General features: G+C 41.9%; 1 protein-coding gene across 1 annotated transcript; it reads left to right on the plus strand.

Annotated features, from left to right (window-relative positions):
- The first annotated feature begins 1,541 nt into the window (after positions 1-1,541).
- On the plus strand, positions 1,542-2,414 carry LOC133668690 (uncharacterized). The gene has a single exon (XM_062088641.1). It carries the CDS (start codon positions 1,542-1,544, stop codon positions 2,412-2,414), a length of 873 nt encoding a protein of 290 aa, XP_061944625.1.
- Positions 2,415-15,376: the final 12,962 nt, after the last annotated feature.

Below are 15,376 nucleotides of genomic sequence, written 5' to 3' on the forward strand. Positions count from 1 at the left end.
TAACAAATAGAACTTGTCCTTAGGATATCTATCTTACGTTCATTTGCATCATGATTAATAATGTTAAATTCATCAATCCAGGTTTTTGAGCCGAAATCATGACTAAGTACCTATCTTTCCAAGAGTTTGGGCAAGAATCTGAGTTAACTCAAGTAGCTGAAGGAAAATGCCCAAGAATCGATGCTAGTAGGTTGCCTTGCATTACCAAGATAAATCACATGGTAAATGACTTGAGGAAGTTAGTGTCTATTATGGAATATATTGATGAGACTATTTTTGAAAGACAATATGGGAGAATTGCACAACTAATGAGGTTACCCGTACAAGCAGCAGCAATCAAAGCCCTACTGAATTTTTGGGATCCTAGTTATCGGAGTTTTACCTTTGGAAACATTGATATGACACCGACTTTGAAGGAGTATGAAAGGATTCTAGATTTTCCAAACAACAGCCACAAGATCTACCTAAGGCGAAGATTTGAAGACACAGCTTCAGAGGTAGTCAGTTTATTAGGCTTGGGAAAGATCAGCCAATGTAGAGTCGCCGAGGGGGGTTTCAAATGGAAGGTCATTGAAGCCCGAATGAAGAAAAATGCTGAAGAAGGCAAGTTGGGAGAGGAACGATACAGGTTGGTGGCCTTCGCCATTTTTGGGCTAGTATTGTTCCCTTCCGAGATCGGAGTCATCAGTTTGGAAGCAGCAAGTGTCTTCATAGAATACGAGCGTGATCGGATCAATCCCTCATCAGCCATTTTGGGAGAAACCATGCTATCACTCAACCACTGCAGAACACATGGAAAAGGAGCCATGAGATGTTGCACCCCCATGTTGTATTTATGGATTATCAGTCATATCGAAACACCAAGGGACATTTTTAACAACTTTTGGTGGTTTGACCTTCGACCGTTAAAGGTTACCATGGATGAGACTTGGAAGAATTGGGATGAGAAAGCATGGATAGATAAATATGCAGCATTGCCAAGAAGCAACTTCAAATGGAAAGCACCATGGATGAACAACGCCATCTGCACAATGAGCTGTGGAAGCAAGATATGGGTTCCTTTGATTGGTGTAACCGGGTACATCAGTTACGCACCCGCCTTAGTAACAAGGCAGTTGGGTGGAATGCAGTATGCACCAAGAACTCTGGGGTTAGCTGATTTCGTCGGTTTATTCAAGCACCAACCTTTCCTCGAGGAGATGGAACTTATCCGACAAGATTGGGAAAGACCCCTGATGGTGAAAAGGCAAGAAGGGAGCACATTTGAAACATCATTCAGCCAGAACTATGCAGTTTGGAGGAACGAAGAGCTTTCTGAAGTGAGGGATTTCTCAACACCAAAACATCCTGAATCCATAATTGAGCAACAAAAAAGGAAAAGGACTGATATTGAGGAAGATTTGAGAAAGCAGCTAGAACAAAGTAGAATCGATCTCAGCAAGAGCAAAGGGCAGCAACGATAGTTAGAAAATCAATTAGAAGAAGAAAACACGATGAGGGTTTTTTTGAACCAGCAGTTGGAAAAACAGGATAAACAATTAATGTCCTTAAAGGAGTGGCAGAAAAAGGCCGAGGTAGCTGAAGAAATAACAAAAGCGGTTCAGGCTGAGTTAAGGGATCGAATAACTGAGTATGATGAGCTGTCTAACAAAAACGAGCTCATACAAAAAGAGTTGGCTAGGGTTAAGAGATCAACCAAAGGCAAGATGAGTGTCGATAAAGAGATGATGGATTCCTTGAAAAAGGGAAGGAGCCTGCTTTTAAAGAAGGTAGAAGTTGAAAAAGAGAAAAATCGGCTAGCCCATCTCGACATAGAAGAGGAAAGAAGGATCAGAGCTCAATATATGATGCAATTGGAGGAAGAGAGAAGTTCAAGAAAGGCGGCAGAGTCTGATATGAGAGATTACCAGAAGAGAGCCGAGTCTTCGAAAGGAAGGATGATGGCTTTACAATCGAAGATGGAGATACGAGAAGAAGAGTTAAAAGAGATGAGAAGCCACTACTTCGAGATGGAAGAGGAGCTCAGTAAGGCTAAGCAAGAGCGTCAAGAATGTCAAGACTACATGGACAGCTTTACAGTTCAAATTAACTCCAAAATAGCCGAGCTGGATATCGAAAAGGAAGAACTACAGAGGGTAAGGGATAAGTTGGCCCGGTCAGAGGATATGGTCCGAGTGTTGGAAAGAAGTAATGAAGCCCTAGGAGCCAGCAACGAAGTGATAATTGCAGATAACATCGTTTTCCATGATAAGATAAGGCACATAACGAAGCAGGTCGAGCAAGCAGCCCGCTATGCAGAAAGATTGCAACAACAAGCTACCCAAGTTGGAAATGACGCTTCAAAGTACCGAGAATATATGGCGGCCATCACCTGTTTTATTGGGGATTTAGCTAATAGAGGAAATGCCTTTTAAGGGTAGCAGTGTATGGCGCCGTGTTTTGTAATCATTGTATGAACGACTTCTATTTATAAGAAGGCCATGACCTATCTTTCTTTCTGATGTGTTTGGTAAGCTACTATGATAAAGAACTTGGCAAACCCTCCTTTACAGTAATCGGGTCAACTCAGAAATCTTGCCTAAAGGATTACGAAAGTCATGAGTCGGCTCTAAAATAGACATTGCACGAGCATCATATTTTCATCAAGCATTCATGTTTAATACATCATATGCACGCCAGATCGTGAAACATAGGTCCAACATCCAAAATCCACAACACCCGGTCTCGAGCAAGAATGGAGAACGAAGAGAGAGCTCACTTAGAGTCACATTATCAGACCGAGTTGGAGTCCGTGAAGAATGAAGTTTCTAGGCTAACCGACTTACTGGAGCAGCTTCTGAGAGCTAAGAATGGGGAGGGAACATCAGCACAACAGCTTGAAGGAGCACCAGCAGTTCACATTCCTCAAACATCTCAAAACCAGGGGGCAAACTCGGCCAATAGACAACAGTTTGTGCCCATTACCCCTATCCAGCCAACTCATGCTCCAATCACTGTTGACTTAACAGCGGAAGGAACCCCGGATAATAGGTCTCCCAGTCTGATGGACCAGGACAAGTTGTTTGCTTTGGAAGAAAGGTTAAGGGCAGTTGAGGGTAATGACTGGTTTGACCCTATGCGAGCAGCCGAAGTATGTCTGGTACCAAACATCGTGGTACCAAAAGATTTCAGGATACCAGAGTTCATTAAGTACACTGGTTTGGAATGCCCAAACACTCACCTTCGTTCCTACTGTAATAAAATGGCAGAAGTGATCCGCGATGATAAGCTGCTAATCTATTTCTTTCAGGATAGCCTCTCAGGGTCCGCTTTGAGTTGGTACATGAGGTTAGATAGTGTCAAGATCAGAAGTTGGAGAGACTTGGGGGAGGCTTTCCTCAAACAGTACAAGTTTAACATGGAAATCGCTCCTGATCGAACAAGTCTAATGGCAATGGAGAAAAAGAGCCAGGAGTCGGTAAGGGCTTATGCGCAAAGATGGAGGGATGAGGCAATGCATGTCCAACCCCCTTTGATAGAAACAGAAATGGTGAGCTTGTTTGCCAATACCTTCAAGGCACCTTATTATGAGCACCTAATGGGTAGCTCCTCTCAACATTTCTATGATGCGGTACGCATAGCTGAAAGAATAGAACAAGGGATCAAAGCTGGGCGAATAGCGATGCCAGTGGAAAAGAAGGGTTTTATTGGAAGAAAGAGAGAAGGCGATATTAACAATTTGGAAGGCGGGTATAAGGGCAAGAAAGTATATTCCCACAATCCACAAGTACCTACCTCTCCATTCTCACACATGAACTTTAACCAACCTTTTTCCCCTAATCGAACAAGTAACCAGTCAAACCACCAAAATCAAAGACCCTATATAAGATACCCTTCAGAACAACTACCGCCACTACCCATGCCTTTGAAGGACTTGTACGCCAAACTATTGAGCATTGGGCACATCGCTCCTATCCCTACACTACCATTACAACCACCATTCCCAATTTGGTACAAGCCCGAGTTGACTTGTGAGTACCATGCGGGTAATCCCGGGCATGGGATTGAAACCTGTTACGCTTTTAAGAAAAGATTGTTGGAGCTTATTAAGATAGGATGGGTATCATTTGAAGACAAGCCCAACATTAATTCAAACCCGTTGCCTAAACATGCCTCAAGTAGTAGTGGAATAAGCATGATAGAAGTTGGAAATCAATGTAAGATGTTGAAGGTGTCTATGGAAAAGATGTACGACATGTTAGTACGATCAGGATTTCTAGAGGCGAATGTGGGAAGCCATCCGGCGGTGGGTGATTATTGTGAGTTCCATGGAAGAGATGGACATCATATTGAAGATTGCACCGAGTTTGGGGAAATAATTGCAAAAATGTTAAAAATGGGGCAATTGAGAATTGAACCCATGGAGAGCAGGGTTGAGGTGAGCATGATGGAAGGTCAAGATGAGATGACAGGAGTATGCAGGATCCAACAAACGGCTAATGGACCCCCAAGGCTAATCTTGGTTAAACCACCCTACACAAAAGGGAATCACAACGCCATGCCTTATAATTATGGTTATACCTCCAACATTCGAGCTCCTTTTCCTTTGTTCCAGACTGAGATAAGTGGTTTGACCAGGAGCGGTCGTTGCTTTACGCCTGAGGAGTTGAGAAAGGAAAAGGGTAAAGAAGTGGTAGATCTGGACAAAGCACTAGAAGTTAATAAGCCGGTAACGGAAGAGGAGTCGAATGAATTCCTGAAGTTGATCAAGCATAGCGAATATTGCATAGTAGATCAACTAAAGAAAACTCCAGCTAGGATCTCCCTGATGTCCTTGATACTCAGCTCTGAGCCGCATCGAAACGCCTTGCAGAAGGTATTGAATGAGGCATATGTACCCCAAGACATTGAACACAAAACCATGGAGCATCTCGTGGGGAGGATCCACGCAACTAATTACCTGTACTTCACGGCTGACGAGCTTGATGTTGAAGGTACCGGACATAACAAGCCCTTATACATTACGGTTAGGTGCAAGGACTGCCTCATAGGAAAAGTACTCATTGATAATGGCTCGGCCCTTAACGTGTTGCCAAAGCGTATTCTGGAAGAAATGCCGATCGATGAATCCCATATAAAGCCGAGTACTATGATGGCCAGAGCATATGATGGTTCACCTAGGCCAATAATTGGAACTTTAGAAGTGGAGTTGTATGTGGGACCACAAATGTTCCTAGTAACACTTCAGGTTATGGATATCCACCCTTCCTATAGTATGTTGTTAGGAAGACCTTGGATTCATGCAGCGGGGGCAGTAGCTTCGTCATTGCACCAATGCCTGAAGTATATCATGAATGGGATGTTGGTAACTGTCAAAGCCGAGGAGACAGTATCCATGATAAAGAATGTGGTTGTACCTTTTATCGAAGCAAAAGATTGCAAAGATAATAATATCCATGCCTTTGAGATTGTGAACACTGACTGGGTTCCGGAGAACACAGTGCTAAGAAGGCCAAGGATCTCAAAAGCAGCAAGGATGGCAGGTCTATGCTTTTTGGACCGCGGGATCCCATTTCAGTACAACCTTATTATCGGGATACCAGGAGGGTTTAATCCGGCAAGGATGAAAAGTGCTGCTCAAAGATTTGGGTTAGGATATCAACCTAATCAAGAGGATTATCGGTGGGCTGCTGGTCGAAGAAGGGCAAGAAGGATGGCTAGAATTAAAGGAAGAGAGCTTCAAGAAGAAAAGCTAGAAATCCCTCCTCTTAGCGTGTCATTCCCAAAAGCTGCATACATAATGCAACAGGATAAAGAAGCCGAAAGCCTTGGTCAAGAACTGTCAAACATGGGCATAAATACCTTGGGGGAAAACAAGATAGAAGAAGAAGACATGAAGACAGTAGCAAGAAAGGGAGATGAAGCACTCCCACAACTGTCGGTTTACACCATAGAAGACGTCTCCGCCAAGACCTTCGTGCGCAAGTTGGCTCAGGACGAGAAGTTCCAGAACTGGGTAACCCAAGAAGCTCCGGTGGTTTTCAAAATGTAAACCAACTTTGTTTGCCTTAGCATGCTTTTGTCATTGCTTATGTTTGTTTTCATTTCCTCTAGTTGACAATCAAGGCTCATGATGTCAGCTAGATTTCATGTTTGTCATGGAGCCCACCTTTTCTTTAAATAAATTGTGAGATCATGCACTTTTCACAAATTGCTTTCTTTGTTATGCATTTACACCAAACACTTCCCGCTTTCAGGAATCCTGAAAGCGGATCTCCTACAACATTACATACATTCAGCATCAAGAATAAATGGCCAAACTTGAATGAACATGTGATAACTATGGAAGAAGAAGAGTGGGATGAAAGCAATATCAGTGAATTCACCAGGCTAGTAGAACGACAGGAACAGACTTGGAAACCTGCCGCAGAGGAACTCGAAACCATCAATGTAGGCAGTGATCAGTTCAAGAAGGAGTTGAAAATAGGTACCCTAATTACTTCGGAACAAAGGATAAAAATGATCACCCTATTACAAGAGTATTCAGATGTTTTTGCTTGGTCCTATGAAGATATGCCTGGTTTGGATACAAATATCGTAGTACACAAGATACCATTGGAGGAAGGTTGTAAGCCAGTCAAGCAGAAGCTGAGGAGGGCCCACCCGGATGTTTGGATGAAGGTCAAGACAGAACTCGAGAAGCAATGGGATGCTGGCTTTCTAGAAGTAGTTAGGTACCCACAATGGGTATCTAACATTGTTGTGGTACCTAAGAAAGAGGGGAAGATTAGAGTGTGCGTGGATTTTCGGAATTTGAATAAAGCTAGTCCCAAGGATGATTTTCCTCTACCACACATAGATGTTTTAGTGGACAACGCTGCCCGGAGTTCTACATATTCCTTTATGGATGGTTTTTCAGGATACAACCAGATAAAAATGGCTCCGGAGGATAAGGCGAAAACAACTTTTGTCACACCTTGGGGGACATTCTGCTACAAGGTCATGCCATTTGGATTGAAGAATGCAGGAGCAACCTATCAAAGAGCAATGGTGACTTTGTTCCACGACATGATGCACAAAGAAATTGAGGTGTATGTAGACGACATGATTGCCAAGTCTAAAAGGGGAGAAGATCATGTTGAAGTTTTGAGGAAGTTGTTTGAGAGGTTGAGGAAATATGAACTAAGGCTTAATCCTGCAAAATGTTCATTCGGAGTTAAATCGGGCAAGCTGTTAGGATTTGTGGTAAGTGATAGAGGTATAGAGGTGGATCCAGATAAAGTGAGGGCCATCCAAGCCATGCCATCCCCCAAGACGGAGAAAGAAGTAAGAGGATTCTTGGGAAGGTTAAACTACATTGCTCGGTTTATAGCTCAGTTAACAACAACGTGTGAACCTATATTCCGACTACTAAGGAAAAAGAATTCCGGAACCTGGAATGAGGAGTGTGAGGAGGCATTCAATAAAATCAAGCATTATTTACAAAATCCACCTTTACTGGTTCCTCCAGCATCAGGAAAGCCTCTAGTATTATATCTCACAGTAACTGAAGCAGCCATGGGATGTGTATTAGGACAGCATGATGAAACTGGAAGGAAGGAAAGAGCCATTTATTACTTAAGCAAGAAATTCACTGAATGTGAGTCTAGATACACGGAGATAGAAAGGCTTTGTTGTGCATTGGTGTGGGCGGCAAAGAGGTTGCGACATTATATGTTATACTATACCACTTGGTTAATTTCAAAAGTGGATCCTCTGAGGTATATTTGTAACAAGCCCTTTCTCTCAAGTCGAATTGCAAGGTGGCAAGTTTTATTGGCAGAATATGACATAGTATATATGACCCGAAAAGCCGTGAAAGGAAGTGCAATCGCGGACCATCTGGCCGATAATGCTGTTGAAGACTACGAACCTTTGGATTTTGACTTCCCTGATGAAGATATATTGTCAATAGAGAAAGAAGAAGAGAAGACAGATTGGTGGACGATGTTTTTTGACGGTGCAGTGAATGTATATGGTAATGGGGCCGGTGCGGTAATAATCTCCCCTGATAAGAAACAGTATCCAGTTTCGGTTAAACTGCATTTCGAGTGCACCAACAATACAGCCGAGTATGAAGCTTGTATCCTCGGTTTGGAAGCGGCATTAGAGTTGAAGATAAAGAAGATAGATGTATATGGAGATTCAATGTTGATTATTTGTCAAGTTAAAGGGGAATGGCAAACCAAGGAGGAAAAGTTAAGGCCGTACCAGGAATACCTATCCACGTTAGCAAAGGAATTTGAAGAAATTAGATTCACCCATCTGGGAAGGGAGGGGAACCATTTTGCGGATGCTTTAGCCACATTAGCTGCCATGACTACCATTGATCTCAAGTGCAAGGTACAACCGGTACACATTGACATTAGAAATGACCCAGCTCACTGTTGCCTAGTTGAAGGAGAGCTAGACGGACAGCCTTGGTATTATGATATCAAGAACCTTGTGCAAAATCATGAATATCCGGTGGGAGCTTCCAAAACGGATAAGAAAACCTTGAGAAGGTTGGCTATAGACTTCTATTTAGATGGAGAGATTTTGTACAAAAGATCATTTGATGGAACCCTACTAAGGTGTTTAAACGAGGCAGATGCGAGAAAGGCTTTACGGGAGGTCCATGAGGGGATTTGCTCAACCCATGCTAGCGGGCATATGATAGCAAGGAAAATCCAAAGGGCTGGTTATTTCTGGATGACACTAGAGAAAGACTGTATCGACTATGTCAGGAAATGTCATAAATGTCAAGTTTACAGTGACAGGGTCAATATGCCGCCAGCTCCGCTATTTAATCTGATATCGCCTTGGCCATTTGCAATGTGGGGAATTGACGTAATCGGTCCTGTTAACCCAAAAGCTAGCAATGGTCATAGATTCATCCTCGTAGCTATTGACTACTTCACAAAGTGGGTGGAGGCCAGTTCATATGCCCACGTAACACAGAACGTAGTGAAGAGGTTTATAGAGAAGGATTTGATTTGTCGATATGGTCCTCCGGAAAAGATAGTGACAGATAATGCACAGAATTTCAATGGCAAAATGATAGCAGAGTTGTGTATTAAATGGAAAATCAAGCATTCAAATTCTTCACCCTACCGACCAAAGATGAACGGCGCAGTAGAAGCCGCCAACAAGAACATCAAGAAGATTATTCAGAAAATGGTAGTCACATATAGAGATTGGCATGAGATGTTGTCATTCGCCCTTCATGCATACCGCACTACAGTCAGGACCTCGACAGGGACTACCCCATATTCTCTGGTGTACGGTATGGAAGCAGTGATGCCTTTGGAAGTAGAAATCCCATCGTTAAGAGTGTTGATGGATTCCGAATTAGAGGAGGCCGAGTGGGCCAAAGTGAGATATGAGCAACTGAACTTGATCAGCGAAAAGAGGATAGCTGCGATATGTCATCACCAACTCTACCAGAAACGAATGGCCAAGGCATATGATAAAAAGGTTAAACCGCGGTTGTTTCAAGAAGGGGATCTAGTATTGAAGAAAATATTGTCACTGCCTGGAGACGATCAAAGCAAATGGGCACCAAATTACGAGGGTCCTTACGTAGTAAAAAAGGCATTCTCAGGAGGAGCGCTGAAGTTGGCTAGAATGGATGGAGAAGACCTAGCTCGACCTGTGAATTCTGACTCTGTAAAAAGATATTATGCTTGATGTAGGCTCTTAAATCAATAAAGCAAAGTTTGGCCATTGACTTCTTTCTCTTTTGCATTGATCTCACAACAATCATTTTTGCATTAATCCCAACAGTGCATGTCTTGTTGTTATCGCACCTAAAAAGTTTAGCATCGGCTGAACGAATTTCTTCTCTAGACAAAAGCCTAGGCTAGAATCACACCCCTACACTGGGGGCAATAAGAGATGTTTTCATGAATGCGCGGAAGCCTATAGTTTTGAAAACCAAGCTAAAGCATTTGACAAAAGCATGACAAAGGGGCAATGACAAGTCATACATTTTGGGAAAAGGACTACTTGAAGAAAGTCAGAGACAACACGAGAGATGAATCCCGCATACGACGTCAAAAGCAAGCTCATGTTAAGAGGGAGTCCCATGAACTAGAAGAAGAGGATGGGGCCTATGTTTCAAAACCAGGTACGAATGCATGCATGACATCTAATCATAAATCATTGCATATATGTTTTTTGGATCATTACAGGAGGAATTCTTAATGCACTCCCACAAGATTGGAGATGAAGAAGGAATCATATAGCAGATGATAGCAAATAATCACAGTTGTGAATCATAGTGGATTTTGGAACAACGAGAAGAACAAGAAATAGAAAAAATGAGAAGTGTTGAGCCCTACCATCAGGAAGAACGACACCGTATTTCAGCTTTGAATAAAAGGAATCGCCAGATGGGATTTCAAGATTGAAGGAGATCGGCAGAAGGGATCTCGTGTTTCGCTATTCGGAGGTCGCCAAATGGGACCCCGTATTACATGTTGAATAAAAGGAATCGCCAGATGGGATTCCAAGTCGTTCGAAGGAGATCGCCAGAAGGGATCTCGTGTTTCGCTATTCGGAGGTCGCCAGATGGGACCCCGTATTACATGTTGAATAAAAGGAATCGCCAGATGGGATTCCAAGATTGAAGGAGATCGCCAGAAGGGATCTCGTGTTTCGCTATTCGGAGGTCGCCAGATGGGACCCCGTATTACATGTTGAATAAAAGGAATCGCCAGATGGGATTCCAAGTCGTTCGAAGGAGATCGCCAGAAGGGATCTCGTGTTTCACTATTCGGAGGTCGCCAGATGGGACCCCGTATTACATGTTGAATAAAAGGAATCGCCAGATGGGATTCCAAGAATGAAGGAGATCGCCAGAAGGGATCTCGTGTTTCGCTATTCGGAGGTCGCCAGATGGGACCCCGTATTACATGTTGAATAAAAGGAATCGCCAGATGGGATTCCAAGAATGAAAGAGATCGCCAGAAGGGATCTCGTGTTTCGCTATTCGGAGGTCGCCAGATGGGACCCCGTATTACATGTTGAATAAAAGGAATCGCTAGATGGGATTCCAAGATTGAAGGAGATCGCCAGAAGGGATCTCGTGTTTCGCTATTCGGAGGTCGCCAGATGGGACCCCGTATTACATGTTGAATAAAAGGAATCGCCAGATGGGATTCCAAGATTGAAGGAGATCGCCAGAAGGGATCTTGTGTTTCGCTATTCAGAGGTCGCCAGATGGGACCTCGTATTACATGTTGAATAAAAGAAGGAATCGCCAGATGGGATTCCAAGTTGAATAAAGGAGATCGCCAGAAGGGATCTCGCATTTTGCTATTTAGAGGTCGCTAGATGGGACCTCGTAAAAAGAAAAAAAAAAAAAAAAAGGAAAAGGGGAATCGCCAGATGGGATTCCAAGTTGATTAAAGGAGATCGCCAGAAGGGATCTCGTATTTCGATATTGGTTAAAGGAGGTCGCCAGACGGGACCTCATATTTCATGTTGGATAAATGGAATCGCCGGATGGGATTCCAAGTTGAGATTGCTATAAAAGACAAGTTTCAGATCAATCTAGCTTCAATCAGATCAGTTCCGGGAGTTTCCGTTTTGGGTTTATCTTTATCAAACTTACTGCGCAAAAAACCTTGCTCCGTAAGCATTATAAAGAGGGGGCATCTGTTGTAACCCATTTTTGGGTCCCCCACAAAATATATATACAAAATATATATATAAATATATATATATAGCCAAAGGAGGTTAAGAAAAAATAACAGGAGGCAGAAGCACTCAGAAAATGGTCGGAAAATTGGTCAATGAGTTTAAAAATACAAAGATTGGATTTTTGACAGTATATTCTTGAAGGAGGAAAGCCCTGTTGAGGAGGAAATTTGAAATTGGAGGAGAAAAGCCCAAATTTGGATGATTATGGATTTAATTGGATTTTTTTAATGAATTTATAGGGGATTTGATTGCAAGAAAAATTGATTTTTAAGTCAATTTGGGCTTTAATTAGAAGAAATTTAAGTTCTGGGGCCAAAATATATTTTTTAGGAATTTATTAGGGCAAATCAGGGGCTTAATTGCATAAATATTGAAGTTTAAGGGCCAATTAGGGACTTAATTGAAGAAATCCGAAACCAGGGACCAAATTGGAGAAGGCGCGCAAGTAGGGGGGCTGGAATTAATTGATTAAGGGGCCTAATTGAAGAAATTGGAAGTTTATTGATCAATTAAGGGCTCAATTGCATAAATACGAGACCAAGGACCATATTGCAAAAGGCGCGTAACCCTGGGGCCGAAGATGAAGTTATACCGGGACTAAATTGCATCAAATCAGAAGTTTTAGGGTCAATTGGGGAATACTGTCGAACGAAACTGAAAGTCTGAGGACTAAACTGAACATTGGCAAAGAAATCCTTTTTTTTTATCTAAACGGCGCCGTTTTGCATTTAAAAAAAAAAAAAAAAAAAAAAAAAAAGGGATCACTGATCACTATTCACTGTTCACTGTCTTCCCCGCCGAGCTGCCCGAGTGGCCGACTTCCAGACGTGTTTTCTTCCTCGTTTGGCCCCCAAATCCGACAAAGCATGCACCAACATGTCCACCTGGAACTCCTTTATCCCGGGGAGTGGTCCGGTCGGGTCGAAAAGGTTTGGAACGGCTCCGTTTATTGGGCCAAAACATGCACCTCGGGCAGTCTGCAAATTTGGCAGTTCGAGGTGCACACTTTGAACCGACGGTTTGGATTGCTCAAGTCGAATCAAGGGCTGAGACTTTTTCCCCATTGAAGACAAGATTACCCTCTTTCCAGCCCTATAAATAGAAGGAATTTTCATGGTCAGATGGTTAGAAAAACGGAGCTCAAAGTTGGCACAAAATAAGCTTTTCCTGCGTGTTTTTCCTGCAAACATTTTTCTTTTTCCAGCTTCTTCTCCCTCTGCTCCGCCAGCATCAGCGCCTCTATTTTTCCTTCCATCGACAGACCCTCAGCAGTCGAACAACCCTCACACACATCTCCCCTCCCTCTTCTTCATTTCTAGCCGCCAGCCTTAGAGCCACCCCCCTGTTTTTGATTTTTTTTTCTTCTCCCTCAACCTGCCCCATCGTCTCCAGCAGCCCCCCCAAAACACTGTCCCCTCTCCTTCCCATCAACACAAAGCCAGTAGCAGCTCCTCCCTCAGCTGCTCCTTCACCGCAGCTTCAGCAGTCCTCCTTCCTCCAGCGACGCCCAGCAGCAACCGGAGTAGCAGCTCCTTCCTTAGCCACACCAAAGGTTCCAGCCGAGAGCTTTCCTTCTCCTCTGCAGGAATCCGCCCCTCCTTCTTCCAGCCGGGACCAGACTCCACCGCAGCACCACCGGCCTCCCAGCAACGCACCAACTCCTCCGCGCCAGGTAAACTTTCTTTCCTCCTCATTTTATTTGTGTAATCTGTGTTTCCTTCTGCATGCAGAACGAATGTTCTGCATGCAGAAGGATGGGGGGAAAATAATTCCCCCCCCCCGTTGGATTCTTGTGCTGGGCCAGGCTAATCCTGGCCCAGCCCTGTCTTCTGGGCCGGGTCTGGCCCAGAAAAGAAATATCAGATTTTTGTTGGGCCGAGATTTCGGCCCGACATATTTTGGGGCTGAGTCCGGCCCAACGAATTGGGTCGGCCCAGCCCAGCCCAATTATATATTATGTACATTATATTGTGTTTTGTATTATTTATATCTAGATACATATAAAAAAAAAATTAATAATTTTCTTTGAAAAATTATTTCCAAAAATATGTGATTTTTCTGTAAGTTTATTACTGTATTTTGATCAATATCGGTTTGTATTTTTATACTGTAAAGATACAAATCCGGTATTAAAATACCCGGTTTTCATCAAAACGTCAAAGATTTTCAAAATAAAAAATGTCTTTTGCTTTCAAAAATTTTCCTAAATATCTTTAAAAATATTGTTGATTTTTCTGCATTTTTGTTAAAGTGGATTAATATTGGGTTGTATTTTTATATACCGTAAGGATACCAACCCCGTATTAAAATACCCGATTTGCGTCAAAACATCAAAGAAAAAAATACATAATTAAAAAATGTTTTGTTTTAAAATACGGCCTAGTCTCTCCAATATATATATATATAAATATTATAACATCATATTTTCATACAACAAAGAAAGTTTTAAAAAAAAAACAATATATGTACTAGCATGCATTTTGGCTTTTATAACCAGTTTATTCAAGCCATGAGAACTAGGCCAATATTTCAAAAATTCTAAAAAATCTTTTTGTCTTCTTTTAGTATGTGGGATTACGAATTTATACGTAAAACGTATTCCTGATTAAATATGTTTTTTACATTGACGTTAGAACGGTTAGGCTTTACCCGATAAGATAAGGATCTCCTTATTGAGGAGGACTTTTCTTGAACCATAGACGGACCAACAACTAGGAAACACAACGAGACCTTGAATCTTATCAGACAGTTAAACAATGCAGCTTACCTTAGGTAGGGCGTATTTGGGGTGCTAATACCTTCCCTTTACGCAAACAGTCCCCGTACCCAATCTCTAAGACCAGTTAGGGTTCCTAGTGACCAAAATACTAGGTGGCGACTCCCATTCCATTTCCTACCAACAAATGACAATATTTTTTGTCTCCCCACATTTGTCAAATAGATACCATACTTTTTCCTAGATTTTAAAAGTGGAATATTCGCCGCGACGCCGCGCACCCGCGACAACCATGAGCCTTGATCTAATTAGTGTTAATATTTTGCTAGAATTCAAGGATTGATGCTGAATTTTTACTTCAAAACTCATGATTCCATGAATTTATTGCTCCCTATATATAATTAAGAATAAATAAATAAAAATGATATAAAATAGAGATATTAAAGATAAGCTAGTATAAAATTAAATGTAAGAGTATGATAAAAATCATATAAAAATTAAGGACATCAAATAACCCCAAACTTACTTATCGTTTATCCTCAAACAAGAACAAAGAGGAACTTACTTATCGTTTATCCTCAAACAAGAACAAAGAGAAAGACAACTAACAACAAGAATCGACTTAATTTATATATAAAGTTTGCCACCTCAAAAGGTTGCCTTAAGTTTATAATCTAAAGGAATCATTCAATATCATACAAATCTAAAAGTTAATTTCAAACTTAATTATACCTCATTATCTACCCTCTCATTTATTATTAGCTCCTCGGATGATTTTTTTATAAAAACAAATAAATATAAAATTGATGTTTTAACCTCTATAAGCTTGCTTTTCAAATCAATCTCCACTAATGTAGAATAACAATATTACCAAGGATGAATAGGTTTGTTTTAGGTATATAGTGCCAAGCTAAGGTGAGGACTAGAAAGAAAGGATAGGATTCAAACAAAGCAAGG

The sequence above is a fragment of the Populus nigra genome, chromosome 11, assembly GCF_951802175.1.
Source record: "Populus nigra chromosome 11, ddPopNigr1.1, whole genome shotgun sequence".
NCBI classification, from domain to species: Eukaryota; Viridiplantae; Streptophyta; class Magnoliopsida; order Malpighiales; family Salicaceae; genus Populus; species Populus nigra.